The sequence below is a fragment of the Zingiber officinale genome, chromosome 7A (assembly GCF_018446385.1).
Source record: "Zingiber officinale cultivar Zhangliang chromosome 7A, Zo_v1.1, whole genome shotgun sequence".
In the NCBI taxonomy this organism is placed as follows: Eukaryota; Viridiplantae; Streptophyta; class Magnoliopsida; order Zingiberales; family Zingiberaceae; genus Zingiber; species Zingiber officinale.
Genome location: NC_055998.1, coordinates 37,900,837 through 37,918,383, shown reverse-complemented (window position 1 = coordinate 37,918,383; position 17,547 = coordinate 37,900,837). Strand labels below are relative to the sequence as shown.

At 34.5% G+C, this 17,547-nt stretch overlaps 2 protein-coding genes across 3 annotated transcripts; both read left to right on the top strand.

Moving 5' to 3' along the window:
• Positions 1–399: 399 nt before the first annotated feature.
• LOC121999350 (60S acidic ribosomal protein P0-like) lies at positions 400–3,186 on the top strand. Its single transcript, XM_042554041.1, has 6 exons — positions 400–657; positions 751–819; positions 1,767–1,812; positions 2,779–2,850; positions 2,942–3,060; positions 3,178–3,186. Exons 1-6 carry the CDS (start codon positions 400–402, stop codon positions 3,184–3,186), a joined length of 573 nt encoding a protein of 190 aa, XP_042409975.1.
• Positions 3,187–7,726: 4,540 nt separating this feature from the next.
• LOC122001336 (glucose-induced degradation protein 8 homolog) lies at positions 7,727–15,233 on the top strand. 2 transcript variants are annotated; one of them, XM_042556037.1, is made up of 7 exons: positions 7,727–7,898; positions 10,995–11,136; positions 13,350–13,497; positions 13,572–13,647; positions 13,728–13,839; positions 13,919–14,005; positions 14,947–15,233. In XM_042556037.1, exons 1-7 carry the CDS (start codon positions 7,836–7,838, stop codon positions 14,985–14,987), a joined length of 669 nt encoding a protein of 222 aa, XP_042411971.1. In that variant the 5' UTR covers positions 7,727–7,835; the 3' UTR covers positions 14,988–15,233. The 2 variants fall into 2 exon arrangements, with proteins under 2 accessions (XP_042411971.1, XP_042411970.1); XM_042556036.1 differs by having other exon boundaries at positions 13,919–14,010.
• The last annotated feature ends 2,314 nt before the right edge of the window (positions 15,234–17,547 follow it).

Here is a 17,547-nt window from a genome sequence, read left to right as displayed (position 1 = left end):
ATGATGATAACGTCCCTGCCTTCGTCGACACCTTCTACAACCTCGTCACAGACATCTACGAGTGGGGATGGGGGCAGTCCTTCCACTTCTCGCACTCACTTCCCGGCCGCTCCCACCGGGAAGCCACACGCATCCACGAGGAGCTCGCCGCTGATCTGAGAGATGGGGATCTCCTCTCTCAGATCCCCATCCGAGGTCGCTCGCTCCTCCTTCCCTTCATTATGACCGGCAAAAGGATGGCCGCCCCATTTCTCTTGCTGCTAATCGCGTCCTGCTAATCTCTCTTGCTGCTAATCGCGCTCCGGGGTGAATCGCAGCGCAAAGGGCGGCTCGGACTCTTTGTCCCTCCATCTCTGTCCTTTCTCCGTCTCCCATTGCGTCGCCCGGAGCTAGATCGAGATGGTGGTGAAGCTCTCGAAAGCGGAGAAGAAGGTCCGCTACGACAAGAAGTTGTGCTCGCTTCTGGACGAGTACGGGAAGGTCCTAATCACCGCCGCCGACAATGTTGGGTCCAACCAGCTCCAAAGCATCCGCAGGGGCCTCCGCGGCGACTCCGTCATCCTCATGGGCAAGAACACCCTCATCCGCTGCTGCATCTGCTTCCACACCGAGAAGACCGGCAACAAGGACTTCCTCAACCTCCTCCCCCTTCTCGTCGTACGCACTCTTCGCCATTTCCCATTTCCTCATCTTTAGTTCCTCCATGAATCAATCATTTAGCTATTTAGTAATTATCCTTGACTGATTCAGGGGAATGTGGGATTGATATTCACAAAGGGTGATCTTAAGGAAGTTAGCGAGGAGGTTGCCAAGTACAAGGTGTTGAATATAATAAATGTGATTTTTTGATGTTGGTTATCACGATTATCATAGTTTTCTGTCGAGTGATCAATATTTTTGGTGTTTTCCATTTGCAAGTTCGTAGACAACTTTTTTGCTAGATTGTATAAACCTTTTCCACTCCGTAGTATCTTTAGTTCAGTACCCCATGCGTACATTTGAATTCCTTCACCAAAGGGGCCAGATATGAAACACTGAATCTATGCTGCTTGATCATCTATCTGTTAATGTGTTTTTAATGCTATTTTATGTTGGATATTACAATGATCAGAGTTTTGGGTCAAGTGATCAATATTTGTTGGTTGAGGTTTTCCATTTTGCAAGTTCTTAGATAACTTGTTTGCTATATTGTATAAACCTTTTCCACTCTGTATTACTTCCTGCACCAAAGAGACCAGATATGAAACACTGAAACTAAATCAACGATTAAAAGTGATTAATCATCTCTAGTTTAAGCCATTTTGTTCTCCAAAGAAAGTATCTTTCTTCTAGTGTTATGTCAAGCAAATGAAACATTTAATAAGAGTGTTGATGCAGGCATTGATAATGAGAAGGCAGTCAAGCTTTATGAAGTTCCACTCGTGAAATTCTTAGAGCAGAAATAGCTTTGTCATTTGGGTGGTAAGTTCCTTAACTCGAAAATAGCTTATTCTGAATCGAACATGCTAAGATCAATGATATGACTACCATGTCTTTATACTATTTAATTGCTTTTATACTACATGCATTATTGATTATGGCAGAGTCAAGTATAGTAAAGATATCCTAAGTTACTTGGAGGATCTGTGGCTGAACGATGAATGCCAATATAATGGTTCTATGCTGGATGTCTTTCTTGTTACTGATCAATGATCCCTCTCTTCCTGAGCTTTGTCTTAACTAATGTTAATGCATGTTTACACTTACGTGTGGTTGAACATTTGCAGGTTGCATCTTGTTTTTTCTTCTCCAAGGCATCTAATGATTTCTGGAGTATGCATTATTATTATGGAAATCTTATATCTAATGGATTTTTCCCTTTTGGGTTTTGTGATTTGTTCTTCAATTTTGGGATTCGGTATGCTTCCTCTTCTCTCTTGTTATAATATATTCCATTTTGACATTGCATGTAGTGTCATGAGTTGCTGCTTCTGTAGTGATTAGAAACTGGACAAGGTCTTGATGATCCATGGTCCAATAGGTTGGTGGGTTATATACAAGGCTATCCTTGTATTGTTTACAGTATTCATATGGATTTTCTCTTTTGTGCTTTAAGTTGGTTGGCAGAGAATGCACACTTGTTTCGGGTTGTATTTATAATGATCTGACTTGTGTAATGTGAATCATATATGTTCAAAGATATGCATGATCAAGAACAATGAATCAAGCTACTTAGCAATGTCGTGATTGTGTTCCAGCACCATAGTCATAGGCACAATATAACATTTGTATTTTCCAAGGTACTTAGGCAATGAATTTAGCTGTGTATTTTGATAAATATTTTTCTTTGTTAAATTATTTAGCACCCAGAGCAACATAGTTGTTTCTTATATCATTTGTGTATAGTCATCATGAAAATTGAAAATCTGATATTTGTTCAGGATCAAGAATAGTACAATTTAATTTAACACATTTCATGTCTGATATTTGATGGTATTTGGACATACAAAGGAAAGAGGGCAACCAACTTATAGCCGTAGCTTTGAGGGTCATGAATTACTAATGATGTGTTTATCCTCGTGTTTGCATATCCTTTACTCAACATTCACATGTTCCATTGTACCTAGACCATTCTGGGATATTTCACTAGGATGTCTTGATTAATATGGTTGGTGTGTATAGTTTTGCTTTGATCTGGTTACACTCCTTGAGAAACTTAAGAGGATGTGTTCTTTCTCTTCTTATAACCAGCACTTAAGAGGTGTGTATAGTTTTGCTTTGCTGCTTATGTGTTCTTAGGACAAATAAGGCTTGATGATGATGATAACATTGAAGGTTACTTATCATTCTGGTGTCATGCTGGCATGCTCAGTACACATAGTTGACATGTATGAAGTTAAACAGCCAATCCCGCTTTGTCTCTCTTGTTTCTTTGATCATGATCATGTTAAATTATGATTAGGTATTTTTGAAGCAACTTCACTTGGGAGATTTAGAAGAGGTCCTCAAGATTCTCAGCCAGGATTAGAGGGAGAACTTCAAAAGAAAATATTCAGATGTCTCCACTTCCAAGCTGATGATGTATGTTAATCCTTATTTAATCTGTTATGGGCATTCGTTTTTTTTTTTTAAAAAAAACATCTATATAGTTAACTCATTCATGTTTTGCCTTGTAAATGATAAGTCTATTTGTTGCAGGATATTTAACATCCTTTATCGTATATCACATATTAATGACAAGACAAGCAATTTCTCAATTTCTGGGTAAAAAATTGCTATTGCTATCCTTAAATAGCAATGTTAAAAACAAATTGGAAAAATGAGTGCTCCTCCATCATTAATGATTTTTCTTGTGTGGTGGAATTTTTTTTAGTAGGAGGATGTAGACACACTTGTGCTTGGGCCTTACACTTTCTCAATGTAATATGCCTAACTGAATAGCTAATCTGTCTTGTTTGCTAGTTAAGTGAGAAGTTCTTTTCCTGATTTCTTTCTTCTCGTTTGGAGAAATATCAGAATAGTTCTAGGATGAATTGATATTATGTCTAAGAATACAAGGTACTGTTTGATGTGCCCTTAGACACCAATTTGGATAGCTATTGGGATAATCGTTGAAAAACCACAATGATGAATGTTGTGTGTTTTGGTCAAAATGGATGTCTCAAAGAAATAAGGTAAATCAGAATGATTTGTCTTAAACATTCAAATTAATGGCATCATCTATTATGGTCTTGCTGTGATGTATATGGTTGCCTAACGTTGAAAAACCATTTCCCTGTTTCATTAATCTGGCGTTATGGTTAAGAAGTATTTCTTTTCAGTTTAATCTTGTACATTACATCTTAACTGCATTATTCCCTGAAACTCCTGTTTTTACTTACTATTGAATGGACCCAAAAGGAAGCTCTAACTTGCTGTTTTGGGTGCTGAACTAAGGAGGCAGCTGCCTTCTTGCCGCATTCCTTGCTGCTGTGGTTGGTAGCAGAAATCACAGAAAATAGGGGGCTTAGTGCAGGATATTCAGGATACCAAGATGGCATCAGAGGTAGTACAATAAATAGTATATCTCTTCATCAGAGGTAGCTTTGTTCTTCTATGCTTCCTTCACTGGATTTGTTGTATAGTCATATTTCTTTGTTCAACCATTATCATGCCTAGTAAGTTGTTGTATGATGTTGTCGGTTCTTATCAATCTGTACACTTGAATTAGAAGGAGCAAATTATCTATGTTATATTCTAAGCAGCATATACTAAGTGTCATATATGAAAGTTTTAGATTCTATGTTATATTCGTTATCTTCCACAGCAGCCTTTAAAAACTCAGTATTCTATTTTATTTGATACATGTACACATTTGGTTTAGTTATTTGACATATGGTGGATTTATGTGTTTTTATAGTTTACAAATCTCAAGTACTCCAGAGTTGAAATTGATGAAGTGCGGTTCGAGTGGGCTGAATGCATGCTAGATTACATTTGAAGTGCGGTTCTACCTTGATGTGTTAAAAGAATGTTCTACTTTGATTTTGATATCTATTAGCTAGCTTTTGATGTAAAAAGAATGTTTGGGTATTTTATGGATATTGTTGTAAGAAGATTATTTATATAATTTGTGAATATTTGTATATTTTATGAATATTATTGAATGAAGAATATTTGTATAATTTGTGAATATTTGTATATTTTTTTTTGTTATTGTCGGTTTTTCATTGTTTCGGAAATCAAATTTGTGCTGTTAAAAAATATACATATTACATCGGTTTTCCACCGCTGCAAAACCGGTGTTATTAACTAATATTACATCGGTCATTTACCGCTGCCAAAACTGGTGTTATTAACATACAATATTACATCGGTTTTATACCGTTGATGAAACGGTGTCGTTAAGTGATACTACACCGGTTAATAACCGATTCGAAGATCGGTGTCGTTAAGTGATATTACACCGGTTTTAACCCGATGTCTAAAATGGCAGACTTTTAACATCGACTTCATAGACATCGGTCGAAAATGAAATAGACACCGGTGGAAAACCGATGTCTATGAAGGTTTTTGTTGTAGTGACATGAAGTTATATATCCGTGCCAATTGACACAAAGTCTGAAACTTTCTAAACCATTTAAGCAATATTGTGAATAATTTATAATGATAACAGAGGGCACCCTTGGATTCTAGGGCACTGTAGAAACCTAGAGGAATTGGAATGAGTTTAATTATAACTCTCTACGCCCATCAATGAGTTTTGACCAAAATCCATTGATGGACCTAGATGACTTGAATTTCTAAATTTTTATAATAAGATGAAAGTGCGAAGTGTGTAGAAGGTAGATATGATGAGAAATCTTGGTTATGAGTCTCCTGTATGAAGTTATAAGCCTGTATCAATTAACACAAAGTCTAAAACTTTCTAAATTTTTTGTGCAATGCTGAGAATCTTTTATGATGATAACGGAGGGCACCCTTAGACTCCAGGGAACTGTATAAACCTATAGAAGTTGGAATAAGTTTGATCATAATTCTCTAAGTTCATCAATGAGTTTTGAATGAAATCCATTAATGGACACAGACAACTTGAATTCTAAAATTTTACAATGAGATGAAAGTGTGGAGTGTGTATATATGGTGTCCAATCCTGGTCCTAATACATGTAGGAAAAGTTATGATCGTGTATCAATTAACACAGACTGCGGTGTTGGTTTCTGAAGACCAACACCATAGTGGTGCTAATCTTCAGAAACCAATACCATAGTGTGTGATCGGAACCAACACTGTTGTGCTAGTCTTCAAAAACTAGCACCATAGTTTGTGCTAGTTGGCATACGACCATAACTTCACTTACGTATTAGGATCAAGATTGGACACCATATATACCTTCTACACACTAACCTCTTAAATCTCATGGAAAAATTTTAACAATCCAAATACCCTAGATGCATCAATGAGTTTCGATCAAAACCCATTGATAGATTTAGAAAGCTCTGATTAGGCTCATTCCAATTCATATAGGTTTTTACAGTGCCTAGGAGTCCAAATGTGCCCTCTATTATCATCGTAAAGGATTTCCAACATTGCTTAAAAAGTTTAGAAACTTTCAGACTTTATGCAAATTGACACGAGATTATAACTTCATATAGGAGACTCAGGATCAAGATTTCTTATAATATCTACCTTCTACACACTCCACACTCCCCAGTCTACATTTTTGTCTCATTATAAAAATTTAGAAATCCAAGTCATCTAGCTCCATTAATGAATTTTGATCAAAACCTATTGATGAATTTAAAAAGCTCTAATCAGGTTCATTCCAACTCATGTAGGTTTCTGTAGTGCCCAAGAGTCCAAATATGGCCTCTGTTATCATTATAAAGGATTTCTAGCATTGTTCAAAAGGTTTAGAAAGTTTTAGTCATTGTGCAAATTGACATGGGTCTATAATTTTGAGTAGGAGACTCAGGATCAAGATTTCTCACTATATCTACCTTCACACTTCTATCTCATTATAAAATTTTAGGAATTCAAGTTGTCTAGATCCATCAATGAGTTTCGATCGAAATCTATTGATGGACTAAGAGAGCTTGGATCAGGTTCATTCCAACTTCAGTAGATTTATTAGGTGAACATGAATCTAAATAAGCTATCATTTATTGTTTAAAAGTCCCCCAATAATGCTCAAAGCGATTTGAAAATTTTAGAACACTGTAGTACTAATTTTTGAAGACTAGTACCACAGTGATTTTTCAAACTAGTACCAAAGTATTTTTTATTTTTAATTATTTTTTTAATAAAATCAATTCTTGTTATTAATTTTATTTTTATTTTTTACTCTTTTATAATTACATATTAAAAAAATTAAAGATATTAAAAAATAGGAAAAAATGTTTTTGATTTTTATTAGCCTTCTTTTTATATTTTTATTAAATTTTTAAAAATAAAAATAAAAATAAATAAATTTAGAGGATTGTTTATTAAAGTTTAATTTAATTTAATTTAAGAGGAATGAGAAAAGAGAAAGAGAAGTTGTATACCCTGCATAAAAGGTGTAAAATTATAATTAAGGGGGCATTTTAGAAAATAATAAAATATTGATACGTTTTATTGGGAATTTTGAAATGATGTGCGTCATTCGGAAATGAGTAGTGAAAAATTCCCAACCATAATTTAAATTTTATCCTTAGTCTCCTTATAAAAATTTTTTTATTCTTACTCTCTAACTAAACATAATAAATACTCATTTACTTAATTATCTTTATATTTTTTATAGATAAAAAATCTAAAAGAAGATATGAATTCTCTTAAATTCATGATGATTAAAAAAGAATTTAATATATTTTTCATTCAATTAAATCGTATTTTTTTTCATCTGACAATTGATTGAAAATTTTATTAGTTAAGTTGAATCGATTGGTTAATACATCCTAAATTAATCGATTAATATGAATTCTTAATTAATTGATTAAATAGAAAAAGAGTCATGACTATTTTAATAAAATATATATTAAATTTTAATCTAAATATACTGAATTTAAAAAAATTATATCTCTATTTAAATTTTTATATCTATAAAAAAAAACTAAAAGGTAATTAAGTACATCAGTAAAGTGTGTATGACTGTATGTAAAAAGCAGAAACAAAACTTTTTCTGAGTAATTTTCCCTCCTGAAATTTGCGTGACAATGACACGATAATTTTAATTTTTTAATTAAAAAAAACATTGTCCAATATTATTATCGCATCGCATTTGCAATTTCGTTATCTTATAGGTGATTTAGGGAAGCGGCGTCTCTCTCCTCTTCCGGGGTTCGGCGAGTTTGAGCAGATTAGTCGGCCACGGGAACTCGTCGACGGCGAGAGCGCCGATGGCGGAGGGGACAACTGACCCTGATCGCAACTGGTTAAGGGTAGCGATGGAGTCGACAAACGTAAGAACTTCCCCCTCCTTTTCTTCTCCCTTCTCCTTGGCTCTCTTCCTGGCTCTGATCCCGCTGCCTCCATCCCTGTTCTTATTTCTTGCGAGCCCTTCTGTTCCATCTTATTTTCCCCTTCCTTTTGTTTTTTCTCTGCTTGATGCACGTGTTAGACAGCGTGTTTGTTTTAATTTCTTCCAGATGATTTCCCCACATAGCCGATATCTAGGGAAAATAAGAATAGGAATCAGCCTCGTGTTTTTCTTTTTGGTCAGAATGGATGAAATCCAGCAAGCAACAATGGTAACTCAAAGAAATGTGACATTTATTTGGTTTTCTCTTGCTTGAATCAAACTAACAGTTTGTTAATACCGTGCATTACACTATATCTTGTTCTGTTGAGGTCAGTTGGTTATAACTTAATAAATTTTTCCTGAGAAACTCATCGTACTTCACCATACAGAGAGAACCACTTCATGCATCCAGCATCCACTTGGTTTTTCTTCTCTTTTATGAAGAAAAAAAACATAATAGAAACGATGTAAAGTGAAATTCTATCCATCAAAACACACTCTTACGTGTATATTACCTGCAGTATATCCTTGATTTCTTCTCATGGTTACTGAATCAAACTTGTCAATTAGTCGTATGTCTATAATGTATGTTAAAATCTATGTTCAAAAGCTTTCCGCTTATACCGTCACCAACTTTGCATTTGAGCATCACTAAGAATTAAAATTATTGCCTTATATGAATATTTATGGATATCAATTTGTAAGCCATAGTCGAATAATTTTGATACATGTGTCATTTTATTTGCGTATGTTTGTTTGACTATTAACACCATTGACATTGAGAGTCATTCTCTAGGTCACATATGGCATTTGTGCATTAGAACCTATCTCATTTCATCATTTACAATTTAGTATTTGTAATTACCCTCAGTTATTTTATCTATGTTTGCTAGATGCTACCATTTTCCTTTCTGTTTCTTCTCTCTAATAAATGGAAAGTTTTCATATATTAATTTTAATTACAAATCAAGTATATAAGATAATTGACAAGTGGCCCAGGAAAATTAACCATAACAAAATCAAACAATTACAGCTTCCATTTTTTTTTTGGACGATTAACCTGACTCTTGGGCTTGACAATTACACACAATCAAGCAAGGAAAATTTGATTTGCATTTCACCAAGATGAACCCCACTTAACTTACCTAATGAAAAAGGGTATGAAGATACTTAAAATAGAAGAGAATGTTAAAGCGAATAAGATGTAAATACAACATGTTAGCATACTTAAATTAAAGACCAATTGCAAGGTTGTAGAGTTGGATCTTGGATCTGAGTGCTAGCTAGGTAAGCATCTTGTAGTGAGTTTAGTTACGAACTTCATGGACCGTCTACATGGGGCATGCCGTGTGCTCCCCAATTGGTATTAAAAAAATCCCATAGCCCTTTGGGGCAATCAAATACTTGGATGTATGAAAAGGACAAAAAGATAGTGATAGTTTTATTCTTTGTTGCCATAATGGGAATGTTGTAATTTTTAAATAGATTTTCACAATTAGTCTCATTTTGATTAAATAAACTGAACTTGGGTTGAAGTCTACTAAATTAAAATCATGCAAATAAATATAACTTTTTAGGAATAGTAATTAAACTATTGCACTTAGTGATATTCTCTTGCATAGAGCTCAATGGAGGTATACAGATTCATATAGCTAAACCCAAATAGGCAGGACAAAGATAGCTGATGATTTAATTTTATTGCACATTGCATGGGTCAGGACTTGGTTTTAAATATCTGTGAGTACCAATAGCGTTTACTTGGAAGATTCTTCTTTGATTAGTATTACCCATGAATTACACTGTGCATTATGGGCCAAGAAGACTCGGACTCAGGGCATCTCCAATCATTAGAGCTCTATGCTACATCAAAGGCATAAAACCTACTACTCTCTCCACAATCAAAAAACCTCCCTACAAATCTCAAGCCTCATTATTAATTAATTACTGGCCCACCCACATGGTTAATTTCGAAAAAAAAGCAGTTTTGAATTTTCTTAAATTAAAAACCTCAAACCTCATGCTCACAATGGTTCGAGCTTTTTTGTTCAACTTTTTGGTTTCACAAACTTGTCTAAAAACCTTGCATTGGAGATGCCCTTAATGATCCTTGTGCATTGTTGTTTGGTTATGTTCTTGTAGGTGCTGGAATGTGGTATATTAAATGGGGTTATTATTGGTGGCAGTAAAAGCAACAGAAGTGACCTTCTGAACTTACATCTTTAAATCTTTATTTTATCTTATGAAATATCATGGATGCTTTTGCTGACTTAAATTTCTGGAATTCACGGTTGTTTGTTCTTGTTGGATCATGCTTGCTACTACCAGCCTTTCATCGAATATTTTCAGGGTTTTTTTTCCTTATGGGTTATGATTCCTTTCAAAAATAAGAAAAAGCAAATTTTTCTTTTTTCGTTTGTCATCAATCTGGTCCAACTTTTAGAAATATGTCATACCAATCTTGGCCCATTATGACATCCATTAAGGCTGTGCAACTTATCTATAGAAGGGGGATAAGATGATACTCATGCGATGTATTTTATTGAGAGGATATGTATGCTTCGCCATAACAACATCATGTATTGGGACTGCTCAAGTTCAGAACATCATCATCATCATCAACTCATGTTTGCCCCAATTATTTTTTGTAAACCATAATCATAGCCTTTAATTTATGAAATTTGATATTGTTGGTAAGGCTTAGTGTGATATGTATATCAATTTCTTAATGCTAATTGTTATCTTCTATTTGCATCTTGACTTCATGCTTGTAATGCCACCTGTATTGCTAACAATGGTTTGTCTTAAAAACAAAATTTTTGTTTTTAGTTCTTTGCATATCTCTAGCCCATTGTTTTATAATTCTACTTCATCTCAACCAATACTTGAGTAGGTATTTATCATTAAAATAATTTAGACTTTTCTTCTTTTACCTTCCATCTTCTATCAATTAGTTGATTGAAAACTTCTTAGCTGCAAAAGTATATCCTTTTGTTGACAATTTCATGTGCTAAATTTTTTCCCATCTTTTCATTTATAGCCAATCAGCGACAGTGATGTTCATAGCATCATCTTGTCTTATCTCATGCACAATTGCTTTAAGGAGACAGCAGAAACTTTTCTTTCTTGTACTGGGATGAGCCAACCTGTTGATTATTTTGTGGACATGGATAAACGAAAAAGTAGGTAACATTAGTTACAACTTATCTGACATATATTTTAGACATTTAGGCCTTGCATTCTGGGATATTATTTTATTTGTTCTTTCTTTAGACTGTTGGTCAAATTATTTTGGAAGTGAGATGTGGATAATGGTAATTCATGGAGAAGTCAATATAGTAGCAACTGAGGAACATGAGTTGTATAGCACTAAGCTTGTGATTCTTGATTAGCTTCTGGCTGGATAATGCAAATTTTTTATAGCAAATATTCATGATTTTCACAAATCTACTCTACCAATTGCATAATCATGGATCAAGTGATTATGCAAATTCTCTTGTTACTAATGTGAAATGCTTCAACTGGGAATGAATGAAAATCTTTGTTGCAGTGGTTGGTATTGCCTGCAATGCACTCTTCCGACCAATAGCTTCTATCTGGACCAAGGCTTGTTGTCTGGTAGTCGTTTCCACTAAGTTTATCTTCCATTGACCCCATATTTCACCAAATCATCTTTGTTCAAAACTAGTACCTTGTAACATTTTTTTCATTCTAATTTTTCTCCTTCAGAGTTTGTCAAACCATTCATCCATTCTTGTGTCCTTTCCTATTATGAGTGGTTAATTTTCTCCTTCAGCTTAATTTTTTTTGACAAGTGGTTAATGAGTACCTTTAGTTTGAGTATCCAACATGAGTATGGATTTAGGTGTCTAATATTTCTGTTTTAATTTTTTTTCTATGATTAATAAGGGATTGATGACTGACTCAATGTGTTGGTGTCCAATTATGGAGGAGCTAGATAAAGAGTGGGTAGTAGAGCACCAGGTCAAATGTTGTTGCCAGAGTGGGTATCCACACATAATCATATTTTCTTTGGGATGCCTAGTGTCTTGCTAAATTTATCTACTTTTAGCTTGTCTTTAAAGTTTATGATTTTCATGTTACATGCTAATATCATCCACATTGTACAACCATTATGTTAATGTTCTTGCCTGAAGAATCTTTTTAAGCTAAGGTGATATATGCATGCATTATAAATATTCTGGAATCTAAGATGGATGTCTTTTCATTTAGCCTATATCTGTGGAATTGAATGTAAGATGTTAGAACATGGACCAGACAAGAACTTAAATCTCCATGTGCATTCTATAGGAAACTAGTTTTAATCATGTATGATTTGCCTCAAAGCTGGAGGTTGTGCATCACATCCTTTTTATTCGACATCAGTAAATAACAACAATTCATAGAGGAAGATGGCTTTTGAGTTAGGCAATGGAAAAGTAGTAGATATTTAAAAGTATCACCTTGGATGCAGATCATTGTCGTACTCACATACCATAGTGCTCTAAAATCAACTTCATAATGCTGTGATTATTCTTTTGTTTATCTGTGTGTGGTAAAATGCTTCAATATCACCTGCATCAGGAAACATTATATGTTTTTATACACATGTATTCTTGATTGATTACAAGTTACATCTACCTTCCACAGGATCAGATACTCCAATAGTTCACTTTCAGTATGACAATGTTTCTTGGAAGAAATGAATGTATATAATAAACAAAAATTTCTGATTAGTTTAATTTCCTGTTCTTCCTGTAGATGATTCAGAATTTCAATTTAAATTGAAGCTACATAGTAGAGCCAAATATGCGCCAGTTCATCCAGGAATGTTAGCGGTAATAATTTAAGATATTCCTTGATTGAGATAGTGTTTTTGATTTTTCAAACCTTAATAAGCGTGAGGAGATGAAGAAGCCAAGGATCTGATTAGAGTAAATTTTCTCAACAGTTAAGAATTGTGAGTCTTGCTTCTCATGGAGCCTCAATGCTCAACTGTTAACCATGTCAAATAAATATACATTTCAAGCGCTCTGGGCATAGAAAAATATAGGAAGTATTTAAAACATACTATTGACTTCTCATGCTGATTGTAACTGGTATAGTCTTAAACAGTAAGAGTGACATTACTTTTTAAAATTTGTTTGCCTGGAAATCCCTATGGAATTCCCTAGCGGCTTAACTTTAAACAATACTGACTGGTTTATTTGCCCATTTTAGTTTGAATGTGTGACTATTAAAGCAAAATGAACTTTATAAAAACCAATTACGTTAATCTTGATTGTTGCATGATTCTTTTGTACGCCTACTATTTGAGAACAATTTTAGTTTTCTTAAATGCTCTATGAAATTAAATATTGATACACTGATCATCATGTATTTTGATTATTTTCAGAAATTATCCATTATGCAGTTGAGGGAAATGCTCTCAAAGCAATTGAGCTAACAGAACAGCTAGTACCCAACTTGCTAGAGGATAACAAGGATCTGCACTTTGATCTACTTAGCCTTCACTTCATTGACTTAGTACGCTCAAAAAACAGGTAACAGATATTTTAATAATATATAGTAATTCATAATGTATATTGTTTTCAAGTGAGTCATCATTCTGTTGCAGCAATGAAGCATTGGAATTTGCTCAAACCAAACTCGTACCATTTGGAAATACGGCAAAGTATGTTGAGAAACTGAAAGTATGATCAAGATCTAACCTAACCAGTACGCATTCCTAACTTCATTATTACTTAGTGTCCTTACCTTTCCATTTTGTTAGGAGTTTGTCACACTCTTTGCTTATGAGGAGCCTGAGAAATCTCCAATATTTCATCTTCTAAGCCCAGAATATCGAGAAAATGTCGCAGATAGTCTGAATAGAGCTATCCTTGGTATTTTATGTCTTAAAATTCTCTCTTGTACTATCTTTCAGTATATATGATGAAGGATATACCTTGTGTTTAATGTTAGGTTGTGCTAATCTCCCAAGCTATTCTTCCATGGAAAGATTGATACAGCAAGTTACGGTGGTTAGACATTTTCTACATCAAGAACTTGGTAAGGTTAGTGGATAATAGTGGTACACTAATAGCTCAACAATTTTTTTAATGTTTCATTTTTATGCAGATTAAATGATCTTTAGAACTGTAGCCCCATTTTCTCGTTGCCTTTTTTTTCTCCTCTCTTTGTTGAATCGATGTTACCTGAATTGGAAAAACAACTAAATCCTTTTCCAACTCCTACCTACTTGATGTTTTGTTTATTATATCCATACTTACATGCACATGTTATTAGTCAAGTCCGCACATTTAGAGCCACTACTTCAGACCAGAAGCCTATGTTATATTCATGCTAGGTTTTGGGACTTCTGCCATGTTGCCCCTTGTCGAGGCTAGACAATTTTTATATAAGTTCATTGTTCATATATTTCAAACTTTTCTGGGGTCAAGTAAATCCAGTTGACGTCAGGACTCCGCCACTAGTTGAGGCCTCCTAACCCACACCATTTGTGTTATGGGACAATGTAAGTTCTTTTCTTGTTAACTTGCACTAGTATAGTATATTTAGCATTCATTGTGAGCCAATAAATATGAATTCTCAAAGAGATGTTTAGTTCTATTGCTTCTATCGTTCTTTATATTAAGCATGGAGTTAATCCCTGAAGGGGAGCCTTGGTGCAACGATAAAGTTGTTGCTTTATGACCAAAAGATCATGGATTCGAATCCTGGAAACAACCTCTTGTAAAAAGCAGGGTAAGACTGCATATAATGGATTCTTCCTCAGGACCCCGTATAGCGGGAGCTTCGTGCACCAGGCTGTCTTTTTTTGATGGAGTTAATCCCTCAAGGCATTAAATTTGTATTGGACAATTATCTTTTCTATTTCTTTTGTCACTTCATGTTATATTCTCCAGTAAGTTACCCTAATTATCATTCCCACTCACTATTGCATAGATCTATTGCCTATATGCTTACGCTTGCAAGCCCCTAATTTACAGGATGGTCCTCCACCGTTTTCTTTGAAGGCGTTTCTGAATAATTAGCGTGAATATGTACGAAGTGATCAAACACAAACGACATCGCCATGGTCGCTAGCGCCAGAATTTATCAAATGCATGTGCTCCTTGTGCAAGTTTCAGCTGGATGGAACAGAAAGCAAGCTTGCATTTGGCTATGTAATTGTTTGATGGAAGCAGTATAGTGTGGCCTGCTCAGAATATTCTCCAGTTTCTTATCTGTTCTATTTAACATTCCATAAAATTAATGAATTTTTAATTCTATAAAAGGATTTAGGATGATCTAGCTGATGAACTTGGATCAAGTCTTAAGTTTGCATGCGGTTTAATCAATTGATCTACCGGTTTGTCTATTGAATTAGTGACTTAGAGCTTGACTGGTTTGATTTTTATAATGCAATTACTCAAAACGCCAATTTCATTTTCAGCACTTTATTAAACTGCATATGCAATTTTATGTAATATATAAAATAGTATCTCAGTCGATTGATGATGTATAATTAGTCGATTAATATGTAACAGTTGAGTTCTTAAATTTATTATATTCAAATTGTGATTAATAGTTGATTGTCCATAATTCATTAGTTGACGGGCAGGATATTATAAATGTTTTAATGGAGTGTAGATTTTAAAAACTCACAACTTTTTATTTATGTTATGAAATCTATGTGTAAGAGAATGGTTACGCCTGGAATCATGTAAGGAATGAAATGCATTGTATTCTGAAGTGGTTAAGGTTATTTGTGAGCTTGGATCAAAATTTCTTTATTGATGGCCTTAGGAATATCAGAATCATTTTAAACTAATACTATTATGCTCTTGGGAGTCAGATTTGAATTTTATAACTTAGATTGAGAGAAGTGGATCTTTGATATCTTCACAATCTTTAGACAATTTAACACAAGTTCATTGAAGAGCTTAGCCATCGTCAGACATGAGTAGCTATCTAGCGATAATATTGTGCAACTTTTTACTTTATATACATTTATCTTTTGTAAAAAAAAATTAAAGAGCCTACGCCTATTCTATTTATTCATCAGTACCATAACATTGTACAACTTTTTATTTTATATACATTTATCTTTTGTAAAAAAAATTAAAGAGCCTAGGCCTATTATACTTATTCACCAATACCATAAAAATATTCCTAGGGCTTCTTTTATTTAGATCATATCAAGATTTTAAAATTCTAAATATTATAATGTCATTAATGAGTTTTGATCAAAACTCATTAATAGTTTTAGAAATTTTAACATCTCTTCAAACCTAGAGCATTATACTTCTGAGAGCCTTTTGAATATAATCATGCCCTTAGATCCAGATTTCACAACCAAAATTGAGAGATATGAGTTGCTGAAATGTTTATAGCCTTAAGATAATTTGGCATAAGTTTGTTAAAGGGTCTAGGCTTATCATATTTACTCATCAACAATACCAAAGGGTTCTTAATGTTGGTGCAGTTGGTATTAATGGTCAAATCTGAGTTTTGATGAATGATAAGTGAATTAAAGTTAGATGTGTTTGTGATTTAACCCTGTTACTGAGTGTGCAGGGTTGACTAACTTAACGGGTCAAGAGGACCAGACACTAGGTAGAAAGTCTAGTCTAGATGTGTGACTCCCGATTGGTGAAGTCCAGATGTAGGATTCTGACAGGAGGTCAGGATGTTCAATTCCTGATTGGTTGAAGTCTGGATGTGCGATTCCGGTAAGAGGTCGGGATGTTTGATTCCCGATCGGTGAAGTCCGGATGTGCGATTTTGACAAGAAGATATAGTGGGTCAGATTGAAGGTCAAGGAGGTAACATTATACTTGGTAAGTGGAGGTAAGTCACTAAAGGAGAATGACTCAGTGAAGACATATCCTGGTTGAGAGGGCATTAGGCGTCGGTCCAATTTAAATTTATTTCAGAAACCTAAATGGAGACCTTGACTAGTTCCTAATCTTGGAAAGACATGAACTAATTATTACTGTTTATTTTTATTATACTAATTTTATCTTGCAGGGATAGATATTTTTGTGATGGATAACACATTTTGTAGGACAAAAGGAGTATAAAATGCCTCTGGTGAATAGTACACGAGACGCCATCAGGAGCTTAAAAGGCACCTTGAGTACTGCTCATGGAAGGCTCCCGACGCCTTCAGTCAAATAACATAGAAGACTTCGACGACGATAAGGAGTTGAAGTTGCAGGATAAACTTTTGAGATTGAAGGTGTCTTCAGTGCTATGAAAGGCGCCTTCCATCCCCTATAAAAGAAGCATTCAACCAAAGCTTTTACATCACTTCAATTACAAGCTTCTATGTGTCTATTTGACGTTCTGACTGCTCCAGCTTTGCGCTGTTGCTCTGCTATGACACTATTGCGCTCGACTATCACTGAGAAGTCGACCAACACCGAACCTGATCCGATCATCTACAAGTGTTGTGAAACGAAAGTAAATTCTATACTTAATTTTTGTAGAAAAGGAAAGTGTTGCGTGTTATACTTGTCCTGATTTTTATTAAAATCGATCCTCTCTTCCGACGGTTTTGCAAGAGGTTATTAGTGGATTACCCATCGATAGGTCTGTGGGACCTA

Excerpts from the sequence above, each read along its gene's own strand:
- LOC121999350 (XM_042554041.1), top strand. The coding sequence starts at position 400 with ATGGTGGTGAAGCTCTCGAAAGCGGAGAAGAAGGTCCGCTACGACAAG. Across the intron at positions 658-750 it reads ACCTCCTCCCCCTTCTCGTC|GGGAATGTGGGATTGATATT; the intron begins GTACGCACTCTT and ends TGACTGATTCAG. Across the intron at positions 1,813-2,778 it reads GGCATCTAATGATTTCTGGA|GACAAATAAGGCTTGATGAT; the intron begins GTATGCATTATT and ends ATGTGTTCTTAG.
- LOC122001336 (XM_042556036.1), top strand. The coding sequence starts at position 7,836 with ATGGCGGAGGGGACAACTGACCCTGATCGCAACTGGTTAAGGGTAGCG. Across the intron at positions 7,899-10,994 it reads TAGCGATGGAGTCGACAAAC|CCAATCAGCGACAGTGATGT; the intron begins GTAAGAACTTCC and ends TTTCATTTATAG. Across the intron at positions 11,137-13,349 it reads GGACATGGATAAACGAAAAA|AAATTATCCATTATGCAGTT; the intron begins GTAGGTAACATT and ends GATTATTTTCAG.